At 36.5% G+C, this 27,809-nt stretch overlaps 1 protein-coding gene across 9 annotated transcripts in view; it reads left to right on the top strand.

Moving 5' to 3' along the window:
* Positions 1-27,809, top strand: part of PPFIA1 (PPFI scaffold protein A1) — a 61,098-nt gene that overhangs the window by 8,621 nt on the left and 24,668 nt on the right. For all 9 annotated transcript variants that reach the window (XM_076343782.1, XM_076343784.1, XM_076343781.1 and 6 more), the window contains exons 3-16: positions 13,331-13,432; positions 14,064-14,228; positions 15,127-15,201; positions 15,648-15,749; positions 16,006-16,227; positions 17,045-17,191; positions 18,138-18,272; positions 19,335-19,418; positions 20,004-20,135; positions 22,499-22,561; positions 23,859-23,938; positions 24,189-24,321; positions 24,961-25,184; positions 25,580-25,814. In XM_076343782.1, the coding sequence (XP_076199897.1) occupies positions 13,331-13,432; positions 14,064-14,228; positions 15,127-15,201; positions 15,648-15,749; positions 16,006-16,227; positions 17,045-17,191; positions 18,138-18,272; positions 19,335-19,418; positions 20,004-20,135; positions 22,499-22,561; positions 23,859-23,938; positions 24,189-24,321; positions 24,961-25,184; positions 25,580-25,814 (1,899 nt within the window). The remainder of the gene's footprint in view (positions 1-13,330; positions 13,433-14,063; positions 14,229-15,126; positions 15,202-15,647; positions 15,750-16,005; positions 16,228-17,044; positions 17,192-18,137; positions 18,273-19,334; positions 19,419-20,003; positions 20,136-22,498; positions 22,562-23,858; positions 23,939-24,188; positions 24,322-24,960; positions 25,185-25,579; positions 25,815-27,809) is intronic.

The following is a 27,809-nucleotide window of genomic DNA, read 5'->3' as shown; positions in this document are numbered from 1 at the left end:
GGAAATTTGTGGCAGTTCTTGCCAGGAAAAATGTTTTCACATTCTCCAGGCTGAAAGAAGAATTATTATTTTGCTGCCGAGTGGAGAGAGTTTTTTATTCAACTTGACTTTTTCACAGGATTTCTTGGAAATACTGTTTCTGCATTTTGTAAACTCCAGATAATTGTGTAGTGAGCTGAATACTTATCTGTAGGTTGCTTGAGGAGATTACTCTCCTAGTTCATATATTCAGAATTGGAGGAGTACTGTGATTACAATACTTGTTAAAGTTAATGCTCAGTTTGATTCTGATGTGGTGTTTTCCTTTAGGTTCTCTGTAAATTGATGTGAATAGTTGGTTAACTTGTTTTTTGCCTATGACCTTTATCTCTTTCAGACTTGGGTTTCGTATAAGCTCTACTGAAAATCAGCTCCTTTTCTTCTGATGAGCATGACAAGGCTCTGTGGCCTGTTCCTACAGTGGTTAGAGCTGTAACATTTTTAAAAGGAGAAGCTTTGTTGCTTAATCTTCTCTTCTGCTATTCCACAGTGGCTAGCCTTGAACTTCGCTCATGTGTTTATGTTCGTGACTACTCAGGGTATGGTTTCTGAGGATGGTAGTGAAAATCTTAATGGGAATATAATTTTGGTTGCATTTGAAGTATACTGTGATTTTTTTAATGGGTACATATGAATAAGACCATTCAATATATCTTTTCCTGTAGTTCATCTGTCTTACGGTTATGTTGTCAGAAATATAAATGTTTAGAAATAGTATTTTGTTTTAGAACTTCTATGAAGTGCTCCAGGATTCCTTAATGAAAAGGTCCTTACACTACCAGTAATAATCAGATATCTTCAGGACAGATCTTAAACAAGGATCATCACTTGTTCAAAGGGCCATGTGGAAAAAAAAGCTTGAAAAATTCAATATGCACATCCTTCTAATCCTTCTAGTTTTGTTGAGGAAAAAACTTCCACTTGGAAAATAAGCAAGTGTTTTCTATTTGTTGTGATAGGAAAATGGGCAGGCCTTGATTTTTTTTTTTTTTTTTAAATCCCCCCCCCCGCCGCCCCATAGAACAGTAGTCTCTATTAGGGTATGCTCTGAGCCATGCTGTCTTGTGCCTTACTCCTATTGCTGGTACGTGGTAGAGTTCGGTATCTAAGTTGTTTCACCTCCAATTGTCTAGAAATATTCTGAGGCGCAGTGCTCGCTTTTTTTCAGTCCTACCTCCCATATAAATATGTATCGAATTTGGTTCTGTTCAGTTTAAATTATGTGTAGGGCAACATTGTATTTAAATGCATATTTACCTTTTATAAAGAATTGCAGGGTAGAATATCTGGTAAAAATGAGTAAAGAATGTAGACCACGGGTTAATGAACTCTTTACTGTTGAAAAAAGTGGAGTGGTTTTTGCCACCTCAGATTTACAGCGCAGCACACAGTATAAGGGTATAACTATATAAGCTTAGGTAGCCGAATAATTTACATAGTTAAAAAAACCAAAACAAAACAAAGCCACCTTAAGATGTGCAGTTTAAACAAAGAATTTTTGTGTTGACCTATACAAAGTTTAGACTGACCCGATGTAGAGCTGAAAGATGTAACTATGAATGTTCATGTAAAGAAACTGCCCTGCAGTTGGTTGAAGTTTATTAATCATTGTCTTTTCAACATTGACAGTTTTCTGTAATGAGAAATGGTGTTTATTTTGAATTACTTGAAAAGGAATTTTGGCTGCCCAAATCCTTGGTGTAAAACATAAAACTGTTTAATATGGAGAGGGCTCAGTCAATAAAGAGGGTCATAAATTCCTGTTATTTTAAGGGTATTGGATCCATGGTTATCTCAGTAAATAGTAACCAATTTTATTAAGCCTGGTTTACTACTGTTTCTGAATTTTCAAGCACGATCATGAAACAAGCCACTGAAAAGGGAGAGGGATATCTGAGAGTGGAATTGCTTGTTTGTTTTATTGTGTGCTTCACACAGAATGCTTGATATGAAAGTTTTCTCACTGTGTAAATCAAAATTGTTTTAAAAAAGAAAATTGGGGGAAAAGGGAATTCTGCTGTACACATCTGAAAGGACCTCCGTCTTGATCAATGGCAGGGTTTAATTTGTGGGTTTTAGTTGTGGATTCTCAAATGTCTTATGTGAGCCTGCTGCAAAAATAATGTAGCAATATATACTTTTGCCAATAGAATGTCATAGTCAAAACTCTCCTTTTCTTTGCGCTCCTATCCATAAATGGGAAATCTGCTAGCTGAAGTGGTGTTCTGTAACGTGGTGGGGTTCATGGGTCTCCATTAACCTTGCTGAATGAATAAGACTGCACCTAAATTCTGTTACTAGCTGTGCTTTTCACTGTAGTTTGTGCTTGAGTAAGACTTGTGGATTTACTGTTCCCAATGGGAACATGAACTCTGTGTAATTTTATATTCTTTAAGGTTCTGTTGTGTATCGTATTTAAAGTCCTGACTGACATCTCACACTTGAATCTCTTGCTTCTACTAGGACTTAAGACATGGGCTACCTTTTGTGTTTTAATTTGGAAACCCAGAAATAAAAGAAACTTTTGACCCAAATCAAAGGTCTTCTAAAGATTTAGATGGGATTCTGTTGTTCAAAGAGTTACCTGTAGTACTAGAAGTTCTTCAGATAATCTAATTATGGGTGTAAATGATGACTCTACACCTGAGAGACCAAGGTTGGAACAGCAGAGCATGTATGGAGAGTGGTCTTGAATGTACGACAGAATCTGGTTGGGGTTTTTACATGTTTATGTGTGTCTTAGGTAAACTTCTAACTTCAGAATATCTCTTCAAAGCTCTCTCTATTTGCTGTGTCACATTTGGGTGAAGGACTAAAAGTTTGGTTTAGATAATTTCAGGGATGACTCGGGATACCACTGTGGATCATTTTTATTTATTTTATTTTATTCCTGAGTAGTATATTTTTCATGCAGTGTTATCACCTTTTTGTAGTTCATGGGAAAAGGCTTGGAAGGTCATAACATTCTCTTAGCTTCATGTTGAAGAACACGAGGCAGGTGCATCTAGTAATTTATTTCTTTTAGAACATGCAGCTTGTGTTTTCAGAATGTCTTTTGAGGGTGTGGTTCAACAACATTATCTTCCAAAAGCTAAGCCTTTGTTTTAAGAAATCTGGAATTACTTTATGTAAAGTGGAAATGAAAAAGCTTTTTAGGATTTTGGCTTTCACTGCTCGCCCATGCAGGAAAGAAGCTGTCCTTTTCCCCTCCTGTAATCTTGGTTATGCTGATACTTACCTTGGTGTAACTCTGATCCCCTGTTGGATCTGTAGTCTTTAGAGACTGCGTAATAATCTTCTGTGTTTTGTGCAATGGTTATAAAAGATTAAGTCCTGGGAGGTAGTAGAGGAGACATGGGCCAAGTGTGCCTTTTCTCTCAACTGAGTAGGAGGCTGCAGGGTTTCCCGGTTGCATCATCTTTCCCTTGTTTGTAGCGCAGTGAGGAATAGGAGCTTCTTCTTCTTCTCAGACCAGGTTCCTCACCAATCCATCTTTTGCTTCAGCATTTGTTACTGGTTACAGCATATTAACACGCTGTCCTCATCTCTTCCTTTTCTTTTTTTTTTTTTTTTTTACCTCCCTTCCCTGCCTTTTAGCATTATTCATATCCCTGGTTTTGTTCTGTGATGTAACATGCTTTTTGGGTTCAGGTAGTTATGAAGTTTGGAACTGTTAATTATGGATATCTTTTGTGGCAGACAAAAAATTACTTTGAACATTAAAAAAAGCTTAAAAAAACCCCTTAAAACAACTCTTTGACACTTAATCTATGTTGCCGAGTTAAGTTTTTCTGTGTTTAAATACCAGACTTGTCTGTTGTAAGACCTGAGACTCTACTCTTTTTGCATGGGCTTTAGAGTTGCCTTTATTTGTAAAAATCAAGCAACTTTTCCATGGAATGGTCCAGTTGCATTTAGTCCAACTATTGCAGATTTGGATATATTTAGCTTCAGTTAGCCCAGTAAATTCACTTAGCATGTAAACTGGGGTGACAGGGTACAAAGAAAGAGAAAAACAAAATGTAAAGAGCCTGTAAGTTGAATTTCCTGCTGAAGGCATGTGTCTGTCCTCATTGAGTATTACTTGCTTAAACAAGTTTGAAATTATAAGACTGAACTGTTCATCACTTGGCAAAAAAAAAAATATATATATAAAAAAAATAGGAGAGCAGTGAGGGGGAAGTACATGTTGATGCTTGTTTAATGAGGATGGCTTGGCCAGCCTTATTCAGATATTCCCAAGCACTCCCTTTTAACATAGTGTGAAAAACGTACTTTACACCTACTGGCCACAGAACTAAACCTGACAACTAAGGCCAAGATGAATGATTAGAATAGGGCAGGGCAGTGCATCAGCTGCTACTTACAGTTTTTGCAAGCAGAAGTATCTTGTCACTGAAGTAATCATGCATGAAGGATCTTGTCCTGGGTCTATTTCTAAAAAATAGTCAAGTATTAGTCATGTAAGGAATTAATTTTTTAAACACGAGAATTCAGTATTTAGGATCAAATAAGTTTTAATTCATAAAAGTTATAGGAATTTAATATTAAATGTCAGCTGAGCCAGAATTGTGCTATATCTTGTGAGTGCAGTATGTTTGGAGTTGTCATACAGAAAAATAATTTTTTTTTTCCTCGCCCAAGGAAACTGACAGTTCAGTGTTGTTTACAATTTAAAAGATCTTGCTATAGCTTTTGTAGTAGCTGCTTAGCCTGCATAATGGGGGGTCCCAGGAAAAACAGTGAACTTGTTAAACTTTCTCAGCGTATCTTGCAGTTGTTCTACGGTTTGGCATCTTTGAGGAGCATTGTATGCTGTGAAAACCTGTATGGGATCCCAGGAAATCCTGACCAACTTTATGTGGAGAGGAAAAACTTCAATGAAATCTTTATAGTGTCATATTAAAGATGGAGACTGGTTTTGTCCCATATCTTGTCAAACTGGTAATGCAAGATTCTTCCTCTTTAATTAAGTACAACTGTATTCTCCTTTTGCCATAGTGGGTATGGGTGTGGGTAGGTTTCTTCACTGACATGGACTCCAAAAATGGAGATGCCTAAAGCTACAAGTAAGAAGTTGTGCTACTACTTACTGTATTAGTTACTAATCAAAATAGACTAGGCTAGGGGTACAGGCATGTGGTAATTCATATTGTGAAACCCTTAGAATTCACGGATTCAGAGTGTAACTGAGAGGCATTTGTTTTTCTAACACCCCCCAAGTATTGTAAACTTGTTTCTGTGTTAAGGTAAACTATTCTTCTGAAATATTGGTACTTGGACTGTTACAGTATTGGAAAGGATTACTCTGTTACTGACCAGTCTCAGCAGTCACAGTTCTGCACAAAGTAGCCAGACACATCCCAAACTGAAAAGCCTGTTTTTCAATGATGACTAAATTTTTCCTGATACATATTTTAGCTGATCTTGCACGTTTTTCCCGGTTGAACAAGGTCGGTGTGGTTTTGAATACTTTCGTGCCATATCTGCCCTTTCAGGAGATATTTTCATGTGCATCCAAGAGCAGTTAAGGTGGAACTCTTTGCATGACCACCACAGTGAAAAGATTCTAGCCGTGTGATGGAAGAAGGCTTTCTGCCACCATTGCATATGAATAGATGCTAAGTTTCATGCAAGTCTGAAGAGCGTTTCTGTATTTCCTATGCTTGCTGCTAGGCAGCTGTTACCTTACGGCTGTTGTAATGGTTCTACTTTCGGACTGCTTTACTCAGAAGATTCACAGTGTCGCCTGAGTGGGGACAACATTTTAAAAGTGTTTTACAAAGACAAGAGAAAAAAAATAGTGTTTCTAGTTAGTGTTCAGTTTGTTCATTTCTCGTTAATCCTCTGTGCATGCTGTTAAGTTGCAGGGTTCGCCCCCCTAGTTGAGTATTTGGGGAAAGCCTTTGGGAAGAAATAAGTACTTTGGTGTAGTTGTTCACTTGTTCGATGTGTAATCTTTGATACACATCAAAAGTCTATGTTAAAAAGGCTATGGTGAAAATGGGTAGTGTCCACTCTGGGTTAACTGAAAATATACCCTGTGTGATCTACCATAATCTGAACAAGCGTCAGATGCTGGCAATGATTTGTTAAGGTCGATGAAAAGATTAACAAACTACCTGGAGAAATTATGGATTCTTAATCTTTCAGTGACCGCAAGGCTAGTTGCCCTACAGGAAGATGCTTGGCAAACTGTGAGTTGTTAGACCAAAAGAGGAGTAGCTGGATGAAATTTTCTGACTTGTTTAAACAACTTCATGTTCTCTTTCCTTAATTTCACAGACCTACGAAGAAGTTGTAGGATGCAGCTGTGGCTTAGTTTTGACTTCCAGCACGTTACCAGCTAACAGTCTTGTAGATACCATTTGTTGCATATGTGACTCTTGTATTCACTGTGTTGTATGTAGGTCTAATTAATGGTGGAGCTTGGAAGATGCTTGGAGATCAGCATGTGTACCTTGCAGTGCAAAGCACGGTATATAATCAGTGATTGTTGACTCTCCAGTGATGACACATTTTTGGATGAGGCTTTGCCCCTAGTCTTGTATACGTAACAGCACTGTTTTGCTGGGTTTAGAGAATTAAATGCAAGAGTATAGGCGGTAATGATTTTGCTAGTCTGAGTGGTTTATACAGGCTGTAGTTAATGATTTGAGTGTAGGCGGCTCCTGTTGGCTTGTCTTCGACCTATGCTTTGTTCTGTGTACTAGGGTTTACAGGCTCGCTTTCCAAACTGTTCTGTAGCGTGTATAACGTTTGAGCATTGATTAATGTGGTGAAAGGAAGACCTGTGATCCTTCAAGGAGTGAGAGGCTGAATCCAGCCATGTTTGGGTTCCGGTACTTTTACCCACCACACCACCACCCCCCCTCCCCCCGGAAATGTCTGTCAGAAATGTGTTAGATCAGGGAAGGGGAGATACAGGAGGGAGAACATGGAACTGGTGTGTTTCTACCTCCCTTTTCCTGTTACTTCTGCATTCTTCTTGCAAAGCTGCCAAATACCACCCGTCTTCATTTATGTTTTCTTGCACGTCAACACGCAGCGCTTCCTGAAAGCTCCTAGCAATGAAGTCCAGATTTAGTGCTTTGTAGTTCAGGCTCAGTGAACACTGCACATAAATTTAAGCAACTCGCTCGGGATGGTAACTGGAAACCTATTTATTACCATGGAGACTTGGTCTTACTATAAGCTTTGCCATTTTGCTCTTGGGCATATGTTTGGTACCTACTGGCTGTGAGTTAAGAGTTCTTTTGCTCATTACTTGTCAAACGCTAGGCAGTTGATTTCAGCTCCAAAGTGGACTGGAAACTGAGTTTCATTCCAGAGCAATAACTGGATAATAATTATGCAACTGTAAATACTTTAAAACTTAATTGCCTGTTTAGGATTGAGCAGCGTTAATGACAAAGCCTAGATAGGTCAATCCAAGAAGTAAGCTTGAAGAATACCGTACTAAAAAAGAGGGCTGGAATGATAAGAAGTTACTTGGGTTTAGTATTAGTCACTGACCATCAGCTGGCAGCAATATTCATTTGAGTGTTTTCATGCAGTGTTACAGTTTTTGCTAGAGAAAGAAAAGATATGTTTTTTTGAGTCAAGGAAAACATAAATTTCTGAGAGTTGACCAAAGGTGGTATTACATGTTTTAAAATATCTCAATGCCACTAGTTGGAACGTGAGGATTTTTTTAATAGTAAAGAAATCTGCACCTGTGTTTTGGTAGTGGTCTTTTGAGTTATAAAACATCTTATGCAAAAGCAGAAATAGGAAAGGAGGTCGATACATTAATTGTATTATAAGCTTACTCTGGCCAGTAGTTAGCTCTAGTTGAAAAAACAACTACTTTGAGCATGGAAAACCTTTCAGTGCTCCGAAACGCAGGAGTTTGACATAACTGTATTTTAATATTACTTTAAGTATTTTCTTACAGTCCCTTTTAAATTGTTGGGATTTTTGAGATCAAAAGATAAACTTATTTCATAGAACTGATGCTCTTAACGCTTGAAATAAGTTTTATGTTTCCAGGTTGGAAAATCCAGGCTGCTTGATACTTACTGGACATTAATTTCACTAGGTGAAAACCAAAATATTTTTCTTTACAGGCTATAGACTGTTTTCTCTTTCCCATTAGCACAGGCCAGAGATATGGAAAGGCTGAAAGCAATCTAATTTATTATGCTGAACAGGCAAAGCACAATTTGTGTTGGTGTTTCTCCTGGATTTGTTGCTGTTAAAGTGTGTGTAACTGTGTTTTCTTGGAAGGCTGGATTTAATGATTAGTACATGTCAATTCTTTTCAGTTTTAACTCTAAATACCCTTGAATTATTTCATAAATCTGTTAGCTTAAAAATAAAAAGCTAAACTGGTGTGACTTAATAGGTACAAAAATTCACTTGCTAGGAACTTCCAAATATATTGGGGATACCGGTCACTGTGTGCTACCTAAAACCCTTAGGTTTAAGATGAAGTGGCTGTGAAATACCCTGTGAAGCTTAGATATTTAGGTTTTCTTTGATTGTTTTGTTTAAGACTGTATGCATGTCACTTTCATGCATGCATCATTTGCAATAATTGTGGTTTATATGTAATGTAAATAGCATGATGGAAACTTATCTCAGATTCCCTCATTTTCTCATCCCTGATGGCCTGCACTTTCCCTGGTTGTTCTTCTCATGCTCTCTTCAGCTTCTCAGTTTTTTGCGTGGGTTGTTTGATATGCAGGCTACAGAACAGAATGTTAACAGTAAAACAAAATATTACTTGGAGATTAAACAGATAAATTCCACTCACATATTTTTGGCAGAGATGTTCCTAAAGATGCAACAGTTGCATCTTCATCCTTGTATTGCCAGAAGATACTACTTTAATAGTATTTAATAATATTTTCTTTGATGAATTTAAAATATGTTTCTTTTTTAACATCTTTTCATCCTTTAAATAAGCTTTCTGGTCATCTTTTTGCCTCTAATCCATTAATCCTTATGTACTCAAGAGTGGTGTTGTGTTTTATAGTGGAATGAATTTTGTTGCTTGAGCAAATCCCAAGCAAACTTACAGTCCTTTGTCTGCAGTCATAGTAGCAAAGAGCATCCCTAGTACACAGCTTGTGTTAATAGACTTTCAGGGATTACTTCTGTTTCTTTCAAGTTTTTCCCTAAGTTAAATACTGTCTTTCCTGTCATGTAGCATTTATTGGTTTGTGATGTACTATCAATGGAACCTACAAATTATGCTTGTAATAAACATGAAGAGAACCTGTTCCCTGACAGCTGTAATGTGCCTGGACCGAGATCTCACAAGTAACCAAGTGGCTGTCAGCTCGGACATCAGAAATGTACAGGCTTGACAGCTAGATGACAGCTAGACACCAGCTGATCCAACTTTTGGAAGGGTGTTTGTGTTGCAGCCTCTAAAATATTAAAGGTTGAAGGTCAGTTCTGAAGGTTGAGGTAGAAGAAATGCTCTTGCTTTAAAAATTCATGGAGTTTGTGGGGAAAAAAAAAAACCACAGAAAATGTATTACTGAACAACAGCAAACTTACTTTCTCTTAATTTAGTTTTTTGTTGAGAGTATTTATTTCTGGTAGCAAGAGTGTCATGTTTGGAATGATTCAGTTGGTTCAGAAAGTTACTTTCCTCAGTAAACATTTCAGTTTAGTATAGAGTACGAGTGTTTGTCAGTATGTTCTAATCAACAGGGGATATTTACCTAGCATATTCGTCGCTCTCCAACTCTTTCTTGTACGTGCTCTAAAGTGCTTATTCTGAGTTCCATTCTTGTCAGTCCTCAGAGTTGGGTACTTATTATTTTGATGGCAATCAGAAGCAGAGCAGAACTTTGTTCTGATGCTCTCAATCTTGTCCTTAATTACAGAATAAGTAATACAACTTTGTGGATAAGTAGAAAAGTTTCTCAGGATTTTTCTTTTTCCTTTAATTCTTTCTGTACGTTCATCTAATGCCAAGGAAGAAATTGAGACAACTCAAGCTTTTTTGAGATGCTAAAGTTACAAATAGTTTCTCTCCTTTTGACCTGCTTGAGGAAATCACAAATTGTCTACTGTTGAAGGTAAGTATTAAAACGAGAAAGGACATGCCTTTTGGCAGTGTCACCTGAAACTAAGGACATTCAAGTGTTCTTTCTTAGGCAGCTCATGGGACTCAAAGCAAGTATATTTTGTCAAAACAAACAGCAATGGAAGTATTAAGCAATGCCAGAAATACGTGTCAGTCTGTTTATGCAGCAGCAATATAAATTCCTGTGTGCACTGTTCTTTTTGGGTCACCTGACAGTGCGATGGTTCGTGTCATAATTACGATATATTTGTGCTGCAATTTATATTTGCACAGAAGTATGCAATGGAATAGAACTGTATGTACTATAATCATTTGAAGAGCAAATAGACTTCCTTTCAAATATACAGCTGTTTTTCAGAAGATGAAGCTCATATGTGTCTAGGATAACAAAATGTGTATTAGTGCTGTACAGTGATTTTTAAGTTGAGAAGGGATGACGAAACAGTGTCTGGTAGTCCTTACGGCTTTCTTTATCTGGTTCTCAAGACTTGAGGTAGAAACCGGAAAAATAAGAACTTTCCATGTCAGTCCGCTGTCCTTTGGAGAATTGTGTAATGTCTATGCTTGTAAATGTTGATGTTGTCATTTTAAGGTTTTTTTTTCATTATTTGTTTTCAAAAGGGCAAAAAACCACCAAGAAAATCCGTTCATATCAAGCTCTTATGTGAATACTTTGAGTCTATTGGTACTTCTAGTAGTTTCAGTAGTACATAATTATCTAATACATAAAGATAAGTAGGGAAGGCCTGTGAAGAACTGCGACTTTGGAATCGCGTTCTGCTTTACCTAAGCTTGTATTGGAGCAAAAGGGATGTGTGCTGTCAGTTGTCTGGGAGTCTTGGAAGCTCCCGTGGGTGGGATATTGGAAGTACAGGAAAAGTTGGGACACGAAGGAGTGTTCTGCAGGGAAAGCTCATAGTAGAGTCAATTTTTCCGTCAGCTTCTGTGAAGCTTGAAGTAGGTTTTTTTGTTTCTTGGTTTACCTTGTACTCAGGAATCTTTTGTAGTTTGCTTTGTGTATTTAAAAGTTCCAGTAGCTTTATTTACAGACCAGGTTGTTTTAATAAGTGTATTTGTAGGGATTTTTACTTGAAAATAATAGGCCAGGGTTTTTTTTAAGGATGCAAATGAAATACTGCAGTGAAATATTTATGTGAGCATAATTATCAAGTGTGTTAAGGAAATAATTTTTTTTTTTTTTTTTAGCAATTGAAAAAGGAAAGAAATTAAGGCTTTTTTTGCAGTGATTTGCTGATTAACTAGGGGGACTATACCGAATCTTTTTTCCAATGAGCAGATTTTTATTTAGGAAGAGGGATTATGGAGATGGATTCTGCATCTGTGATGGTGGTGTTACTATCTTTTTCATAGCAACCTTTAAAAGCCTAATACATTAGTAATTCCAAAGAGTTCACTGTAGGTATATGTTGCGCAACATATTTTTTTGTCTTTTCAATCACGTGTATGTTTCAGAATAAAGTTTACCAAACTAATCTTGGAATTTGCAGATAGTGTCTTTTGACTATGTCTGCTTATTTTAGCTGCGTGTTAGAATTTGCAGATGTGCTAGTGTCATTAGTTGATGTGTCCTTTTGTTTTTAAGCATGTGTTTTCTGTCACTTTGAATTTTACTGCAAAACAGCTCTATCTTAAGCTTTTACTTGATACGCAGCTACTGTCTGTTAAGCAGTATATCTTGCAGAATTTGGAAAATTTAGAGAAGCAGCATTTGTGTGCACAGTGTGTTGCCACAGTACGTTCTTCTTAGCCATTTGTCTTGTTCATCTTGTCTTGATCATCACCAGTTCAGCTATACTGATCTACTGTTTATTAGACGTGATGCTTGTTTATTAGAGTGTTTTCCTTATTTTAGACAATAAAGACGACTAATTTATTTACTAGTGTTTCAATGCTTTCTTATACAAGAGGTTCTGAAGTGTTCACCGGCCATTGGAATGACCGATAACGTATTTATTTTCACATCCTAAGTTGCATTGATAACACAAGAGGGTTTTCTTTCCCGTTTCCTACAAAGCTCTCTTGTAAAGCATGGACTTGTTCACATTCACGCTTACTGTTAATAATTTCTAATGTGGTTCAGATTACAACTTAAATTTTGCGAGAGTAAGTAGGTAGATAAGGTTAGGCTCAGTATTTGCTTATGAATGTGGTGTATAGTTGTATCTTTTATTCTATCCAGAGTATGCTCACTGAGTTGATAGAAAGATTAAATGCCTTTTATGTTGAGTATTTTCAGTGAGGCTGTTGATAGAGTGGAAATAGTTTAGGATGTGGTGGCGCTCTCGGATATTCAGTACAATCGTGTCTTCCTGACAGAAATCCAAAAATTTAGAAATATAGTCTTTAAATTTGACGAATCTCAGTGTTCAAAAACATGCAGTAACTGCTGTGAGTTAGCTTAATTCCTGTTCCCTGTTGACTTCACTCCATGTACTATTTCACTTTGGTTCAGTTTTGTTTGCTGAAAGCTTTACTGAATGTGAAGGGAAAGCCTTTTGAGGGCTTTGAGCCCAAGGGCTCGGCTTCTAGAAAATTCTGATTCTAATCCTCCGAGATTTCTAGCAGGACTACAGGGAAAGGGCGGTTTCAGTTCCATTCTGTGAGATTTAAAAGTAGGTATAAATTAAATCCCTGCGTGTAGCTTAAGTAGATAAATACCTATAAAGGTCTGAGTCCTCCAGTGGTGAAGCTTCAAGAATGCTCTGTTACTATGAAGAAGTAACCTGTGTGTTCTGCCAGGGTTACACATTGTCTCTCACAATTAAATACTGACTTGAAATTTGTCATGATTTGCTGGGTTCTGTTTTTGCTTAGGGCTCTTGTTTTTTCATGTCTCCCTCAGCAGTCATTTAAAAAAAAACAAACAACAACTTTTTGAAACAATAACAAAGTGCATTACAAATAGGTTTTTCCCTTTTGCTTACAAGGGATACCCCAATTCAGATAATTGCCTTGAGAGACAAACAAGTTCTCAAAAGTACTGGTCAAACATCTTTAATCTTTACATTTGACAGTGTAACGGTTTTAAGTGTTTGAACTTAAGCCTGCTTAGCATGACTAATGCAACTGTATTGGCTTTAGACATCTGAAATGAATACTTCAGGAAATCACATCAAGTGTTCCTATGAATCTGCTCTCACTATATCCCGATACTTGATGTGCTTATATTTGTCTGGTTTATTTCAGGAATTTGCAGCGCTTACGAAAGAGCTAAATGTATGCAGGGAGCAGCTGCTTGAAAGGGAAGAAGAAATCGCTGAACTGAAAGCAGAAAGAAATAATACCAGGGTTAGTTCCTTGTCTTCTCTGAGATTACCATTATTAAAGCATCCAACTACATGGAGGAAAACATTGAATGTTCAATTTGAAAAGCTAAAAGTGTGTTTTCCCTGATACTTGCACATGAATCCCCCTGGAGGTGCGAATGTGTGTTGATTAAGGAAGTTTGGAATCTTATGCACAGCTCCAAATACTGCTTGTAAGACTGCACTGCTGTCTGTTGTTCAGCTTTCTTGTTAAAGTTTTGTAATCCTACAACACCCGAGATCAGAGGAATAGAGTGGGCAAGCTTACACTGCTGCCAGCAGAACAGTTGCTCTCTGATTTAGAGCATTTCCTATGTACATCCTTCTGACAAGCATGCAGTTCCTCAGATTGGTGGCGGAACTGAAAAGACCTGGTTAAGTAGAAACCTCATTTAAAAACTAGACTGAAAAAGAGAATTAGGAAATGCATTAGCTCTGATATAACTTCTTCTGACACGGGTGAAATGTTAAAAACAGGTCCTTATGCTTGATGCAGTAGTCTTTGGCTCTCAGGTTTGGAGTTTGGAAACTTGATGTTTGAGGAGGCAAAGTTTTCTGCAGCTATGCAGAACAGGAATAAACATTGTTCTTTTTTTTTTTTTTTTTTTTTTTAGCTATTACTGGAACATTTGGAGTGTCTTGTCTCCAGGCATGAGCGATCTCTCAGAATGACTGTTGTGAAGAGACAAGCTCAGTCTCCAGCAGGAGTTTCTAGTGAAGTAGAAGTTCTCAAAGCACTAAAATCTTTATTTGAACACCATAAAGCCCTTGATGAAAAGGTAATTAAATATGGTAGCTAACATCTTCTCATCCTGTCCCCTCTTTCTTTTGTGTGGACCATGCAGTTGTTCGTGCTAAAGTTGCAGCAGTCAGGGTCTCTGAGCTTCTCTCTGTATTAAGATAGTGGCTTTGCTATAACTGCATCAGTAACTGCCCTCCTGAATGAATATGTTGCACTAAAGCAAGGTGCTGTAGTTTATTCTAGTACTTCATTAACTGTGCTAATGTAAACTAAGCATGGTTCAGGGGCAATATATTTGTTGCAGGAATGCATACATTTGCTTACCTGTATAATACCAGGATTTAGCCTTCTGATGATGTAATACAAGAAATGGACTAGAGAGAACAGGAGGAGAGGAATCTGCTTACACTGCAATATCAAATAAAGCTGAATTAAAGGAACTCCGCCCTTTAGTTGTGCCTGACGTTGGCAGCAGGATATGCAAGTGGTGAAGTTCACTGTGAATTTTGCTCCCAACTCATAGTTTGACTAACTTTTGTGACCCTTGTATATAAAGTCTGGCAAATTATTTTAAGTAGAATTCTGTCTCTTCTTCCGTGTTGTAAATAAGCAAGAGCATACACACTCTGTGCCTTACAAAAGGATAAGCAAATTCTGGATATGTTTAATTCTTGCCTAAATGTACAGGTCATGTTGAGATACGATTTGCTTATGACAAAAAAAGGAAAAGCTAGATTTGAAGATATGCATTGTTTCCCTAGAAGGTTTTTTGTAGCATATGTTGTAATTAGTACTGACTCAAGATTAAGCAGGTCTCTAAGTGTAATGGAAATAGTGTCATTTATTATCTGAAAGGGCATGGCAGCATGGCAATAAGTGAAATTGATTTCTTTTTAATTTGAACAATTTCAAATTATTTGAAATTACTCTTTCAGGTAAGGGAGAGGTTACGAGTAGCACTTGAAAGATGTAGCTTATTGGAAGAAGAACTAGGTACTACGCATAAAGAGGTTGGTTTTTTTTAAAGAAGTTTTCATGTGTGCATTGTGGGTGTTTAGTCAATATTTGTACACAGTAATTTATTCAGTTATTAAGGTTCACTTTCACTTCTTGGTTTTGATTTTTTTGTTTGTTTGTTTTTTACCAAATGGGATAACTATAATTTTTAAATTAGTCACTTTGAAAGAGCAGGAAAGGAAAAAACAGAAAAACCCTAACCTCCCTAACTCCCCCCCAAAAATCCCAACAAAGAGTTCCTGTGGCTTTAAAATAAGAATTTTTGGGTTGCAATGGCATAAGTTTTTTGAGTGCCTGTGCCGCATTTTATTAATACATACCTTGCAGTAGAATCAGTAATTGTTGTTTTGCTCCTTTGCTTTTGCAGCTGTTCCTTATATTATTAGTGAGAAAGGAATTGACTTGAAACATATGTATATAAACTTTTCTTTTCTTTTAGTTAATGATTCTGAAAGAGCAAAATAATCAGAAGAAAACACTTCCAGATGGGATGCTGGATATAAATCATGAACAGGAAAATACACCAACTACAAACGGGAAGGTACAGCTATTTACTTTTTTAGCTGATGTCTGATTTTTTTTAACCATTAACTATAATATTTTAACTTTGAACTCTAATAAAAGGGTTTTGAGTGATGATTTAATTAAAAAGTCTCAGTTACCACAATTTCAATTTTTGCAGTCTACCCAATAATAAAATTATCTTGGGGGAGGGGTGTTTACAGATAAGTAAGAGTTTGTTTTTTAAATTTCTGGATAATGTGCAAATACTTTTTTTCCCCCACCCCGTTTAATAGCGATCCTCTGATGGTTCTTTATGCCATGATGAAAACCTTGCTAAAGTGATTGAACTCCAAGACGTCATAGATAAGCAAAACAAAGAGCAGACACAAATGAAAGAACGTCTTACTGCTTTGTCTAGCAGAGTAACAGAGCTGGAAGAAGATCTTGACACAGCTAGAAAAGACTTAATAAAATCTGAAGAAATGAATACAAAGTTACAGAGAGATGTACGAGAGGTGAGGAATAAACTGTCAAAATTTGGGTAGTCACAAATGCAACTGCTTTATAATATTTCAGTGTCATTGGTGCTCAGTTACACCTTTATGCTTTTGAATGTCTTTGGTTTGATAGGTGAGAAGAAAATTGTTTAGAGCATGATGGTGCTATTTTTTGTTTAAAAGACCAGCCGCTTAAGAAAATCCATCTTCAGAATAAATCTATGACTAACTAGATGCTTCATGAATATGTTAAATTAGAGATTTAGCATTGCGAACTTTAACATGTTCTTGAAAAGATGGTTCTTGAAAAGATGCTTGATCTTGTCATAAATGCTAAGCTTATTTGTGAAGTTTAGATTTTTTTTATTTTTAAAGATGTATGTGGTTGAGGAATCACTTTAATTTCAGTGATGTGATTGACAGTTCCTGTTACTGATCAGTCACTAATCTCCAAGGTCCTGTGTATTGCAGTGTACTGTATCCTTATTAAATAGAAAGGGAGCTTAGTTAAGTCCAAGAACACACTCTTACTGTCCCCGGGAAGTAAACATTTGCTGTGTTTGTGCCACTAGAAAGGTAAGTAGCAAATCTGTGGTGTAATATAATAAAGACCAATCTTTTTAAGCATTCACTGTTTAAAAAAAAAAAAAAGTCATTGAAATTGTAAGCCTAAGTGAGACTATTCTTTCTACTTCATTCAGAGAAATAACAGAGTCTATCTGGTTTTTATTTTTTATTATTACTATTTTTGGTTTGTGGGTTCCCTCCCCCCCCCCAGTTTGATCACTAAATAATTATCCCTTACATTCTAAATTCTGACTTGTGTCTTGCATAGACTATGGCCCAAAAGGAAGACATGGAAGAGAGAATTACAACTCTTGAGAAACGCTACCTCGCTGCACAACGTGAAGCTACATCTGTGCATGACCTCAATGATAAACTTGAAAATGAAATTGCCACTAAAGACTCCATGCATCGACAGGTTGTAATTTGAAATAAGATAAAGTACATTTTGCTCAGCATAAAACTGATGGAAATAATCAATGTACATACTGTACTAAAGCACTTTGCTTTTAGGAAGATAAATATCATCTGTAATGTGCTATTGTTAGCGATTGCTTTTTGGTAACTGGAGGAGTGCGTTGTACAGAATTTTACCCTGGAAATGAAGATGAGACAGTTTACTGGAGAGAGGAAATGGTTTTGAGCATTTTGGTGCACTTGATCATGGTGCAGCAGGGCTGTTGTCCCTATTAATTGTGGATTTTTAAGTTACTATGTGTGTATCCAAGCATCTTTAGTTTCATGTGTGAGAATTACTCATCCTAAGCTAAAACAGTTTTAAAATTTGTGTAGTGATTTTTGTAGCCTGTAATAGAAGTAAGTGTTGCCTTACTGCGGGAGGAAATTTGATGTATGCTTGACATGAAGTAATCCAACTTAAAACCAGAAATGGTTGTTTAGCCATTCACTCTAACTAGAGGAGGCCAGGCAACTCTTAGTCAACAAGAGAAGTCCCTTTTAGTATAATTTTTAAAAGAAGTTGTACACATTTTAAATAAAAATAAATTTTGTGGTAACATGCATAGTGTTATTTAAAATATGAAGGAATTTTTTCCTTGATGTAACTCAAAGTCTTGACATTGAAAATTCACAACTTGTTCTGTGCTGCTTCCCATACCATAACTATGTTTGGCGATATAGTTGCTTTCAGAATACACAAAATTGTCTGCAGAAAAAAATTTGTAGAGAAGAAGTTGTCTCATGTAACGAAGGGGAGGATGCCACATCTTTGGTTATGAAAGCAGTTTTGGACAGTTTGTTCTCCATAGGTCTAGTAAAGGCAGTAAGCTGTATCCTTACCTTCTTCTGACGAAAATTAATTACCATTTTAACGCTAAACATTTGCTGATCATAATCCTGTGTAGAGTGAAGACAAGAATAGGCAACTGCAAGAACGACTGGAACTAGCTGAGCAAAAGCTGCAGCAGACTTTGAGAAAAGCTGAAACTTTGCCGGAGGTGGAGGCTGAGCTGGCACAGAGAGTTGCAGCACTTTCAAAGGTGAGTCAATTGGACCGTATCCTCAAGATTCTCTTCTCTGTTGGTGTCCTGCTACAAGAAATCTGTTCTTAAACTGTTGGGTTTGTTACATTGTGTTTCTGTTTTTCCTCCAACTAGTTCAGAAAATGTTTCTCCTTGTTTTCTGCGTTTTTCTGTTCATCTCTATGAACACACACTAATGTAATTTTTTTTTTTTAATTTCTGCTCTTTGGAACTTGAGCAGGTTTTCTGTTAACTCTGTTACGTTTTGAAAATGTCTCTCTGAATTATAATTGTATTGCTTTTTATTAAAATTAATCAATAATAGGCATAAAATCTTCTAAAACAAGAACTATTTCTGAAGGGGGAACCCCAAGTTTCTTCCACTGTTAACCAAGTGAGGAATGTGGGGAGAGAGGGAAGTAATGGTACTCATTAATATTAAGATTTTTAGAAGGCTGCAAATGGGATAATGAAGTCGGAAGAATTATATGTAGTAACTACAAATGAGCCTTTTCAAGTGTGCCTGTGTGTGTTTTCAAGTCTCAGTTTCATTTCTTTCCCTGTTATCTTTCCTGTCCCTAACTGGCTCTGTAGTCTGACCTTTTGTCTCCTGGGAACTCTGCTGCTAAAGATGCTAAAGTATTGGAACTTACCACCAAGCTTAGGAAGGTAGAATTTGTATATTAGTCCTTGTTTCTGCTTGCTGCTTTCTGCTTTGTCATGATTACTAACAAAGGGTCATATTGTCTAGGCTAGTGAGGAAAAGCTGAAAATGCATTTAAATTTTTTTTTTTTTTAATTCTTGGGGATTTGAATGAACTTCTGCTGTTGCAAGCTCATTTGCAAATAGTAGTTGATTCATGGTACTTGGAGATGAGAGGCTTCATCATTTTGTTACTTACCATATGAACTCTTACTAGGTCCTTTTAGCGACAGAAAGGCATCTATTCTGCATTGTGTATTACCATGAATGGCAGTTGCGCAAAGCATGTTAGATATGTTATTGTGCTTCAATGTTTCTATGCTTCTGAAACCTTTTTTAAAAAAAACCAAATTCTAATTTTGTTTTCAAATTGACAGGCTGAGGAGAGACATGGCAATATAGAGGAACGACTGAGACAGATGGAAGCACAGCTAGAAGAAAAGAATCAAGAACTGCAAAGGGTACCGTACAAATTTTTGGCAAAGATACAAAGCTGAAAGAAATAATCTAATCCCCTTCATGGCTGACTATCATTCAGCAAAGCTGTTTTTATTTCTCATCTCTAAAATAAAGCCAGAGTTTAGGCTGGCTGATAGTTGGGAGATTTGAGCCATTGTACTATGGCTAACCTTAAATGTCAAGAAAAAGCTGGAAGTCTCCAGTCAGTTTCAAATATGTTTGGAAATACCTAATTGCTAGTCGTACTTCCTGATGAGGAGACAGATCAAAAACTTGCTGAATTAAATGACTATGGAAAAATTGGTTCCTAGGTTATAAATAATGGAATTGGTTCTGAAATCTGCTTTTTCTTGAAGTGTAAGCTCAGATTTTCAAGCTTCTGATCTTGGAACAGTTTTTGAAGTCTGAGGTGTCCCTTACACTCCCTTAGTCATGGGGGTGCATGCACTATTCCTTATTCCTTTGGAAAAATATTTCTGCTAAAGAAAATGCATTTGGATTAAAGAAAGCTTACTGTTTTTACAACCTGGAAATTGTTATAGGCATTGTAAATTTTAAGTTATTTCAGTAGCTTTTATGTATCTTAGGCTAGACAGAGAGAGAAGATGAATGAAGAGCATAATAAACGTTTGTCAGAAACTGTTGATAAGCTTCTGTCTGAATCTAATGAAAGGCTTCAGCTTCATCTCAAGGAAAGGATGGCTGCCTTGGAAGATAAGGTAACACGTCACATTCCAGCAGATACGTTAATTAGATGTTCAACATTCTGCAGTGATTTGTGTATTTTGCAATGTGTCTGTAACTTCAGTAAATAAATACTAAATCCTTATTAATTAGTAGTTTCTGTTAAGGCTGTTTTCTAGTGTGGATTTTGAAAATAAGTTCTTAAAATTTGTTGGTTTTTTTTGAGATTGTCCCTGGGCGTTGTACTACAGTGTTGAGAAGACATCTTTTAAGAAGCTTTATACTTTCTTAGTTGACTGGTGTGGGCTGCATAAATAGGCTCATCCAGTGTAATACAGGAAGGCTAAAGAATTAGGACTAGAACTTTGACCTTTTCAGTTCAGTTTCTTTTATTTCCCACTGCTTTTTTCTGTAGCAGTTACTCTGAGTCATTGTGGGATTCTTGCAAGTTGAAACAATCTTGCATTTTCTTCGCAGGGAGATCATTTTGAGACAGGTTATATGAATGTAAAGGGACTGTTCCCTGGGTTGTCAATGCACATCACAGAGCTTTCCCCTGTATTCAATTAATCTTCTAACTTGTGACATATTTTACTCTGTTTCTTCGCCTTCTGCTTTTGGATCTAGGTCATGACAGATTTTTCTTCCGTGCATGTCTTTGAGGATTCCCTTACTCTGCATCGAACAAAGCAGTGTCTTCTAAAGTAGCACTTTGCTTGATGCTGACTTTGAACTGCTTTGTCTTGGATTAAAAAAATACTTAGTTTCTTTTACTGGAGGGTGAAATGACCATCTGGGGAAATGTTTCAATAAAAGCTGAGTGGCTTTTGTTTTAAAGTCATGGCAATAAAATGCTTCAGCTGCAATATATAATGATGTATTCAGACTTTAATAGATGTTTACTTTCTCTTGCATTCATGTCAACTCAGTTCTCATCCCTAAACCATCAGTCAGGTATCTGACGTCTCTTTCCAGAATTCCAGGACTGTGCTCCCCTCAGATCATTACAAAAATTTAGTTTGTTCTTTTCCCTGCTTTTGCACTCTTGGAGCTGAGAGGAATTGGGTGCTGCAGAACAAATGTAGGTCCTACCGATTCTCGTCCTTTGAGTTAATGATAAAGGTGCTTATCGTCTGGCATCTAAGGCTGCAAACTTTGTCTTGTGGTTTTTAGTTAACATTGCTGTTTTCAAGATCACCAGCTGCTCCTAATACTTCAGAAATTCTTGTTATGGGCCTTGTTATGACATCAACAAGGTTGTTCTAACAGTCTTTATAAATTCAATTTCTGAAAAACAGCTGACCACAATTTTTTTTTTAAATGCTTGACTATTGCAGGGGTGTCTTAGGGTTAACCCTAACTCCCCTTTACTCTCCAAACCCTAACTATGTTCATGAATAATGAGGAAAATCTAGTTGCCCTTCACTGTAAGTAACAGCGTCTAGAAAAGTATTCTTGCTGTGGCTTCCAGCTCATTCTTTTATGATAAGTTGGAAAGAAACACACAGGTAAAATTTTAAGACTTTCTTCTGATCACTTGGGCTTTTTTCCCCGGAATGATTTGTTTGTTCACATATGAAACTTTATTACACATTTAAGATGCAAGTAATGGTATTACTTACCTCAAGGAAATGTGTTTAGCAGAACTTCTTGGCAATGGTGGAAAAGGAAAAGGAAATGACCCAGTTATAAGTTTCCTATTAGAAGGGGGAATCTCTGACGTTTTTCTTGGTATCACATACTACAGTCAAGTACAGTGGTTGAAATTGATTGTTGTAGCTCTCAAATGTTTCTTAATTCTCAGATGATTCTTAGTCTGAATTTGGAAACTGCTTTGAGTAAAGAGATTGTAGTAGTCATAAGTATTTATATTTACTGGAGTTGTTTAGAAGTCATGGTATAACTGTAAAGATGACAGCTCTGATGTTAATGAAGGCCTGTAAGTCAGTGAGTGTTGCATTCCGGAGGTACAGTGCATCCAAGAAATTACTGTGTAGTAATTTTGTAGGTAAGGCAAGTGAAAATAAAATGAAAACCTAATGATAACAGACAGTAATGCCTTAGTAACCACTCAGTGAATTACTTTGAATTATTTTAGCTGCCTAATTATTCCTTTTTTTTTTACCAGTTTTGTCAAACGGAGCTTTAAAACGCTGGTATTGGTATTAAATTTTTGTAGAACTTGTACTATTACTAAATCCGTTATTTAGAGGGCTGTACACCTGAAAGGATAAACGTTCAACTATAATCAAAGTGAAATGATGTAAGCAATAAAGTATCTGTAACTTAAGATGCATCTGTATAGTGTTAACTGAAACTTTTTGATACTCATCTTGGTTATGGTTTAAGAGTTGAAAGCTTCTATAAGTAACATTATTTGTGATACATTTTATTTTAGAATTCACTTCTTCGAGAAATTGAAAATGCAAAAAAACAAATAGAGGAACTTCAGCATGAAAAGGTATAATACACATTTCTGAAATATTATATTGGAAAATAATTGCTTCATTGCTATCTGGCAGGACCAGATTTGAATTCCCCCATAAAACTTAACATTACCTCGTCTGTTTAAAAGTAGGGAGCTGTTACTGCTCATTTTATGGTATTGTGTGCCTCAGCGCTATGGTGATTTTCTAGGTAATACATAGCTTTTTACTCAAAGACTTAACACGCTTCTGAATATGTAAAGTGGCTGGATATATTGGAAATTTGCCGAAGTTTGACGATTGTGTAGAATTTTTATACTGTTGTACTTATGACCTTGAACACTAAAAAGAAAAGAGAAATACTTTTAACGTTGGGTATTTTCCCCTAAGTTTTTTCTTAAAGCATTGGGTATCGTGAAATGCTTGTTCAACTGATAAAAATTTTTTTTTAAAGTTTTAAGAATTGGGGGGCAGGGAGAGAAATATTTATTAGACTTGGCTGTTCCTTTGCAATAGCAGCTGTCTGGTGTTTTGCTTGTCCTGGAACTGACAATTTCCCTTCTTGAATAATAGTGGTGGGGCCTTTCATTTCTTTGCATCCTTAAGCAGTGGCAATTGATTTTGTGGTCACGCTATCTGTTCTGAAATAATACTTGTTATTGCTTATTAAATCACAGGTGTACTGCATCTCCCCAAATCATTCTAGTAAGTAGCTAGGCCAAACCGTAGAGGATGTGCTTCTGTAATAAAATGAAGAACGCATTCAGGATATTTTGCAGAATGCGCTTTGAATTTTTGTGTGTGTAGGCCAGCAGTTTCCACACAAGGCACAGATGTTCATCATCAGCCACTTTTATTACTTTTTCATTGTTTTCTCATTCGTTGGATTTCTCTGTTGTTAAATTCTGAGTTTCTAGAGCATGTAAAAATGTCAAAAGTTAAAGGTGAATGCATTTAGAACCTTTTGTGCACAGCACTTGAAAAATCTTCTTGTTTCTTATTAAACGTTATCACTTAATTGTAGTAAAGCTAGTAATATGTGAATTTTATTTAGTAGCTGTTTTTAAAATACACGTTGTCATTACCTAGAGTCACAGTGTAGAGAGGCAACAGAATTATTCCTGAATGCCCTTTTGTGGTGGTGCTGTATTGTGTGTAGCAAAAATAATTTTTACATTTTAAGTCATTGAAGGATATGTTTTAAAATCTGTTATTTCTGAGTTTCGTAAAAATGAGATAAAAACCCCTCAATGTTAGTTTATAAATTGGTATTTGACACTGATTTTTTTTTTTAAGCATATTGTTATGTATTTTATCTGTTTATTTTTACAGGATCAACTTGTATTAAACGTTGAAGCATTAAGAGCTGAAAATGACCAAGTGAGACTCAGAGCCACATCACTTCATCATAGGTATCAGCACTTAATTCCAGTTCAGTTTTTCTAATTTCTTTAAAGTCACTTTGCAAAATGTAATTTTGTCTATTATAACTGAAAACACTTTAGTCATAGCTATAAAACGTATTCTTTATAGAGCATATAAAGCAGTTTTTATAGTGCTTAGAAAAAATGGCACTGGTGGGACAATAGGAATCATTTGGGTGGGTTTTTTGGTTTGTTTCCCCCTGCCTTCGTAAGGATAAAATGTTTCTTTGTGTTCTAGCCGACCAGACTTCAGGTACCCTATGACATCTTCGTCTGTGGTTGACAGTCATACAGACTCCTATGGCACCTCATCAGTGTTAAGGCGTCCCCAGAAAGGACGCTTGGCAGCGCTCAGAGATGAGCCTTCAAAGGTAATAGAACTCTGAAATTAAAATAAAAATAAAACTTTGGCAACTAAGCAGATTAGATGAGGCTGATCTATTGCAAGGAGTTCTTAGAATAGGGGTACCTGGCAATGAAACTGCTGGATCTTATGTATCCCGTTTTACTAACTAATGCACAGCTACGAGTCTTTTTAATTGTTAACAAATAATTGCAAAACTGGGATTTTGAAGTCCAATTTGTTTTACGTGTGATAAGCCTGTAAAATATAAGTTGAAACAGTCCTACTTCTGTGCCTATACATAAAATATCTATCACGTTACTGTTCTGCAAGCAATTTGAAGTCCCTTTCAGGACACGTAAGTTCGCATTACATAAAGCTGATTCCAAAATTCTCATTGGATTTGATATCAAAATTCTGCCATAATTTAGAGTACATATAGCCAAGATATGGGACTGTGCATTTTTAAATTTCACTTAACTGTAAGGTGCGAAGTTTTCTACACTATAGCTTTTTTTTTTACATTTCTCTAAACATTGCTATCTTGATGGATGCATCCAGCATGTAAGTGGGCTTTTTAAAAATTATTTTAAACGTCTTGAAAAACAGTAGAAATGTCATGTTTTTCCCATTTGAGTTTGGATTTTTTTTTTATTAATTCTCTTAGGTTCAAACTCTGAACGAGCAGGACTGGGAGCGAGCCCAGCAAGCAAGTGTATTGGCAAATGTGGCACAAGCATTTGAAAGCGACGTTGATGTGTCTGATGTTGAGGATGATAGGGAGACTATATTCAGTTCAGTTGATCTGCTGTCACCAAGTGGTCAGGCTGATGCTCAGACTTTGGCCATGATGCTTCAAGAACAGTTGGATGCAATCAACAAAGAGATTAGGTATGATCTATCTGCTGTTAAGGTTTTGATGAAAATGAATTTCTGTGACACTAGAAATCCTTTTTGTGTGGTTACTCGGAAAATGGTGGTTGCCCATTCAGTTTCCTGCGGGTTGACAGGCATAAGCAAACTAGTTACTTCTAAGTACTCTTTTCAGGTTCTTTGTCTTCAGTCCCATTTACGGAAGGGATTGTGTATTACTAGTTTGACAGAAATCCCTGCATGATGGTGATAGCAGTGGTGTTTACCACTTTTTTTTCAGATTGGATTAGAAGATTTTTCAGTGTAGCTGTTTTGTCTGCCAAGTGCTGCTGCTTTCTAATGCCTGAGTCAGCCTTTCTGTTTATATGGTACTTGTTTGAATCTCATGTTCCTTTGAAACTTTTTTCTTTTAGACTTATACAAGAAGAAAAGGAAAACACAGAGCAGCGTGCAGAGGAGATTGAAAGCAGAGTGGGTAGTGGAAGTTTGGATGCCCATGGCCGATTCCGGTCCATGAGCTCCATTCCTCCTCCCTATGCAAGTGGTTCACTTGCTGGTTCTTCCCCGCCTGGCAGTGGCCGCTCTACCCCAAGGCGGATTCCACATAGTCCAGCTCGGGAAGTGGACAGACTAGGTATCATGACACTGGTAAGTATCCATTAACTTTAATTTTTCAGAAAAGTGTTCCTTTTCTCTAGGAAATGGGTGGTTTGATTTCCCCTTCCTCTCCTTCTTACTCAGCTGTATTTTTCCTTTCTCTAGGTTTTTCTACTGCTTCCTTTCAACTTCTATAAAAAGTGTAAGATACAGTCATAATGATTAGGAAAAACGTTCAGAACTCAAGTCTATTATTTGGTCAACATCTCATGCCTAAGTATTCCTTCTGTTGTTATGGTCTTTCTTCTGACTCCTCTTCCTAGAAGAAATAATGTTTTCTTTTCAACCCCTGGTACAGCAAGCAGTTTCTCCCTCTGCTTTGAACTTGATTTTTAGCAGTCCACTATTCCACTAAATACTCAGCTAAAAAGAGATTTGCATATATTGCATTAGTCTTGACGGTTGTGAAGGTATCACAGCTGTTTTAATGAGTGCTAGTGCCTTGTTTTAGCCTATTAAGACTGGTAGGTAAAAGAAGTATCTGTTAGACCTAGTAGCTGATGAAGTAGTAGCTTGGGCTTAGCAGTTCAGCGAGTAGAGAAAGATGGATCCATTCTTTTGGCATTCATATGACTGCTTAGAAAAATTAATCCTTCTAGGAGCTGCTTTATGCATGTAAACCTATCTGTAAAAGCAAGACACAACTTTTCCACTTTTTTGTTAGATTTACTTAACATTTATGTAAAAAGTTTCTCGTATTTGGAATACCTTTCACTAAGGAGCATCTTGGATACACGTATTTATTTGCAAGCATGCTCCAGGAAAAGGTCCTTCTCTAACTTAGCTCTATATACATTACTTTTTATCCAGATTTGCATGTGCGTTTGGAAACTATACTTATTAATTGTACATGCAACACCATACTTAGTATACCTTACTGTCTTGGATTACTGCACTTGTATCATGCCTATGCCATACCAATTGGTAGACAAGGAATGCTACCCATTGCTCTAGGAGCAGGTGGACTGTAAATGACTGACTTGGCTCATTTTGGTCTCTTATAGGAGTGTTTAAAAACAAGTATTGTGGCTAACTACTTTTGCTGGCTTTTTAAAAGGAATGTGTACATATACCAAAAAGTCTTTTTTTTTTTTTTTTTCATAAAAAGGAATCGCCTTTCTTGCATTTAAAAAAAAAAAAGATTATACTAGCTCTAGCTGTATATCCAGGGTCAAGCACACTTCTTTTACAGAAACTAAAAAATTTCAAAATGTGGAGTGCTTTATATTCTAACTTTTCACAGTAATAAGTAATTAAGCTAAGTACTTCTCTTACAGAAAACCCTATGCAAATTTAAGTAGCTATTTTCATGAAAACTAGATCAGAAGAATGTGTCTTACGTTAAAATCTAATGTAACTGAACAAAAGTAAAATAATTAAGTTCACTTTAGATCATAACAATTGTAACTCAAAGGCACTTGATCCATTGTTTGCAGTTGCATTGGTCTGACGTTTTAGTACCTGGCAACTGATTTGTGAAAGCATGAAAACAAGAAGCTGTGCTTCTAGAATTACAGAACAAGAGCTTCCTAGAAACTTTTGGAACGGCTATCATGAATTATCAGACTGAATGAGTTCTTGTGGGGATTTTTTTTCGACGTTTTAGTAGAAAGTTGCATTAGTTTGAGCATGATGGCAACATTAGCTTAATGCTAACCGCAGTGGTGGTGTTAGGCAGTTCAGTTAGCTGAACCCCCCCCATGATTAAAATTAATTAAAAAGCATCAACATAATAAACTGTGAAACCTACAGCTCTCTGGAACAGTTCTTGTGGACCGTTTTCATTCCATATGGTAAACATTTTCGTTTTTATGGGTTATCAGGTTTAATAGATGAAAGATCCAGCAAGGATAAAAGGAGTTGTCTGCGCTTTATCTAAGAACTTGGAGGGACTAGATGATCTTTAAAGGTCCCTTCCAACCCAAACTCTTCTATGATTCTATGAACTTATGATTTATTAACATAATACTCTACGGTCAGGTTGAA

The sequence above is a fragment of the Aptenodytes patagonicus genome, chromosome 7 (genome assembly GCF_965638725.1).
Source record: "Aptenodytes patagonicus chromosome 7, bAptPat1.pri.cur, whole genome shotgun sequence".
Classification (NCBI taxonomy): domain Eukaryota; kingdom Metazoa; phylum Chordata; class Aves; order Sphenisciformes; family Spheniscidae; genus Aptenodytes; species Aptenodytes patagonicus.
Note: the sequence above shows the minus strand (reverse complement) of the source record. Positions and strands in the feature narration are given on the sequence as shown.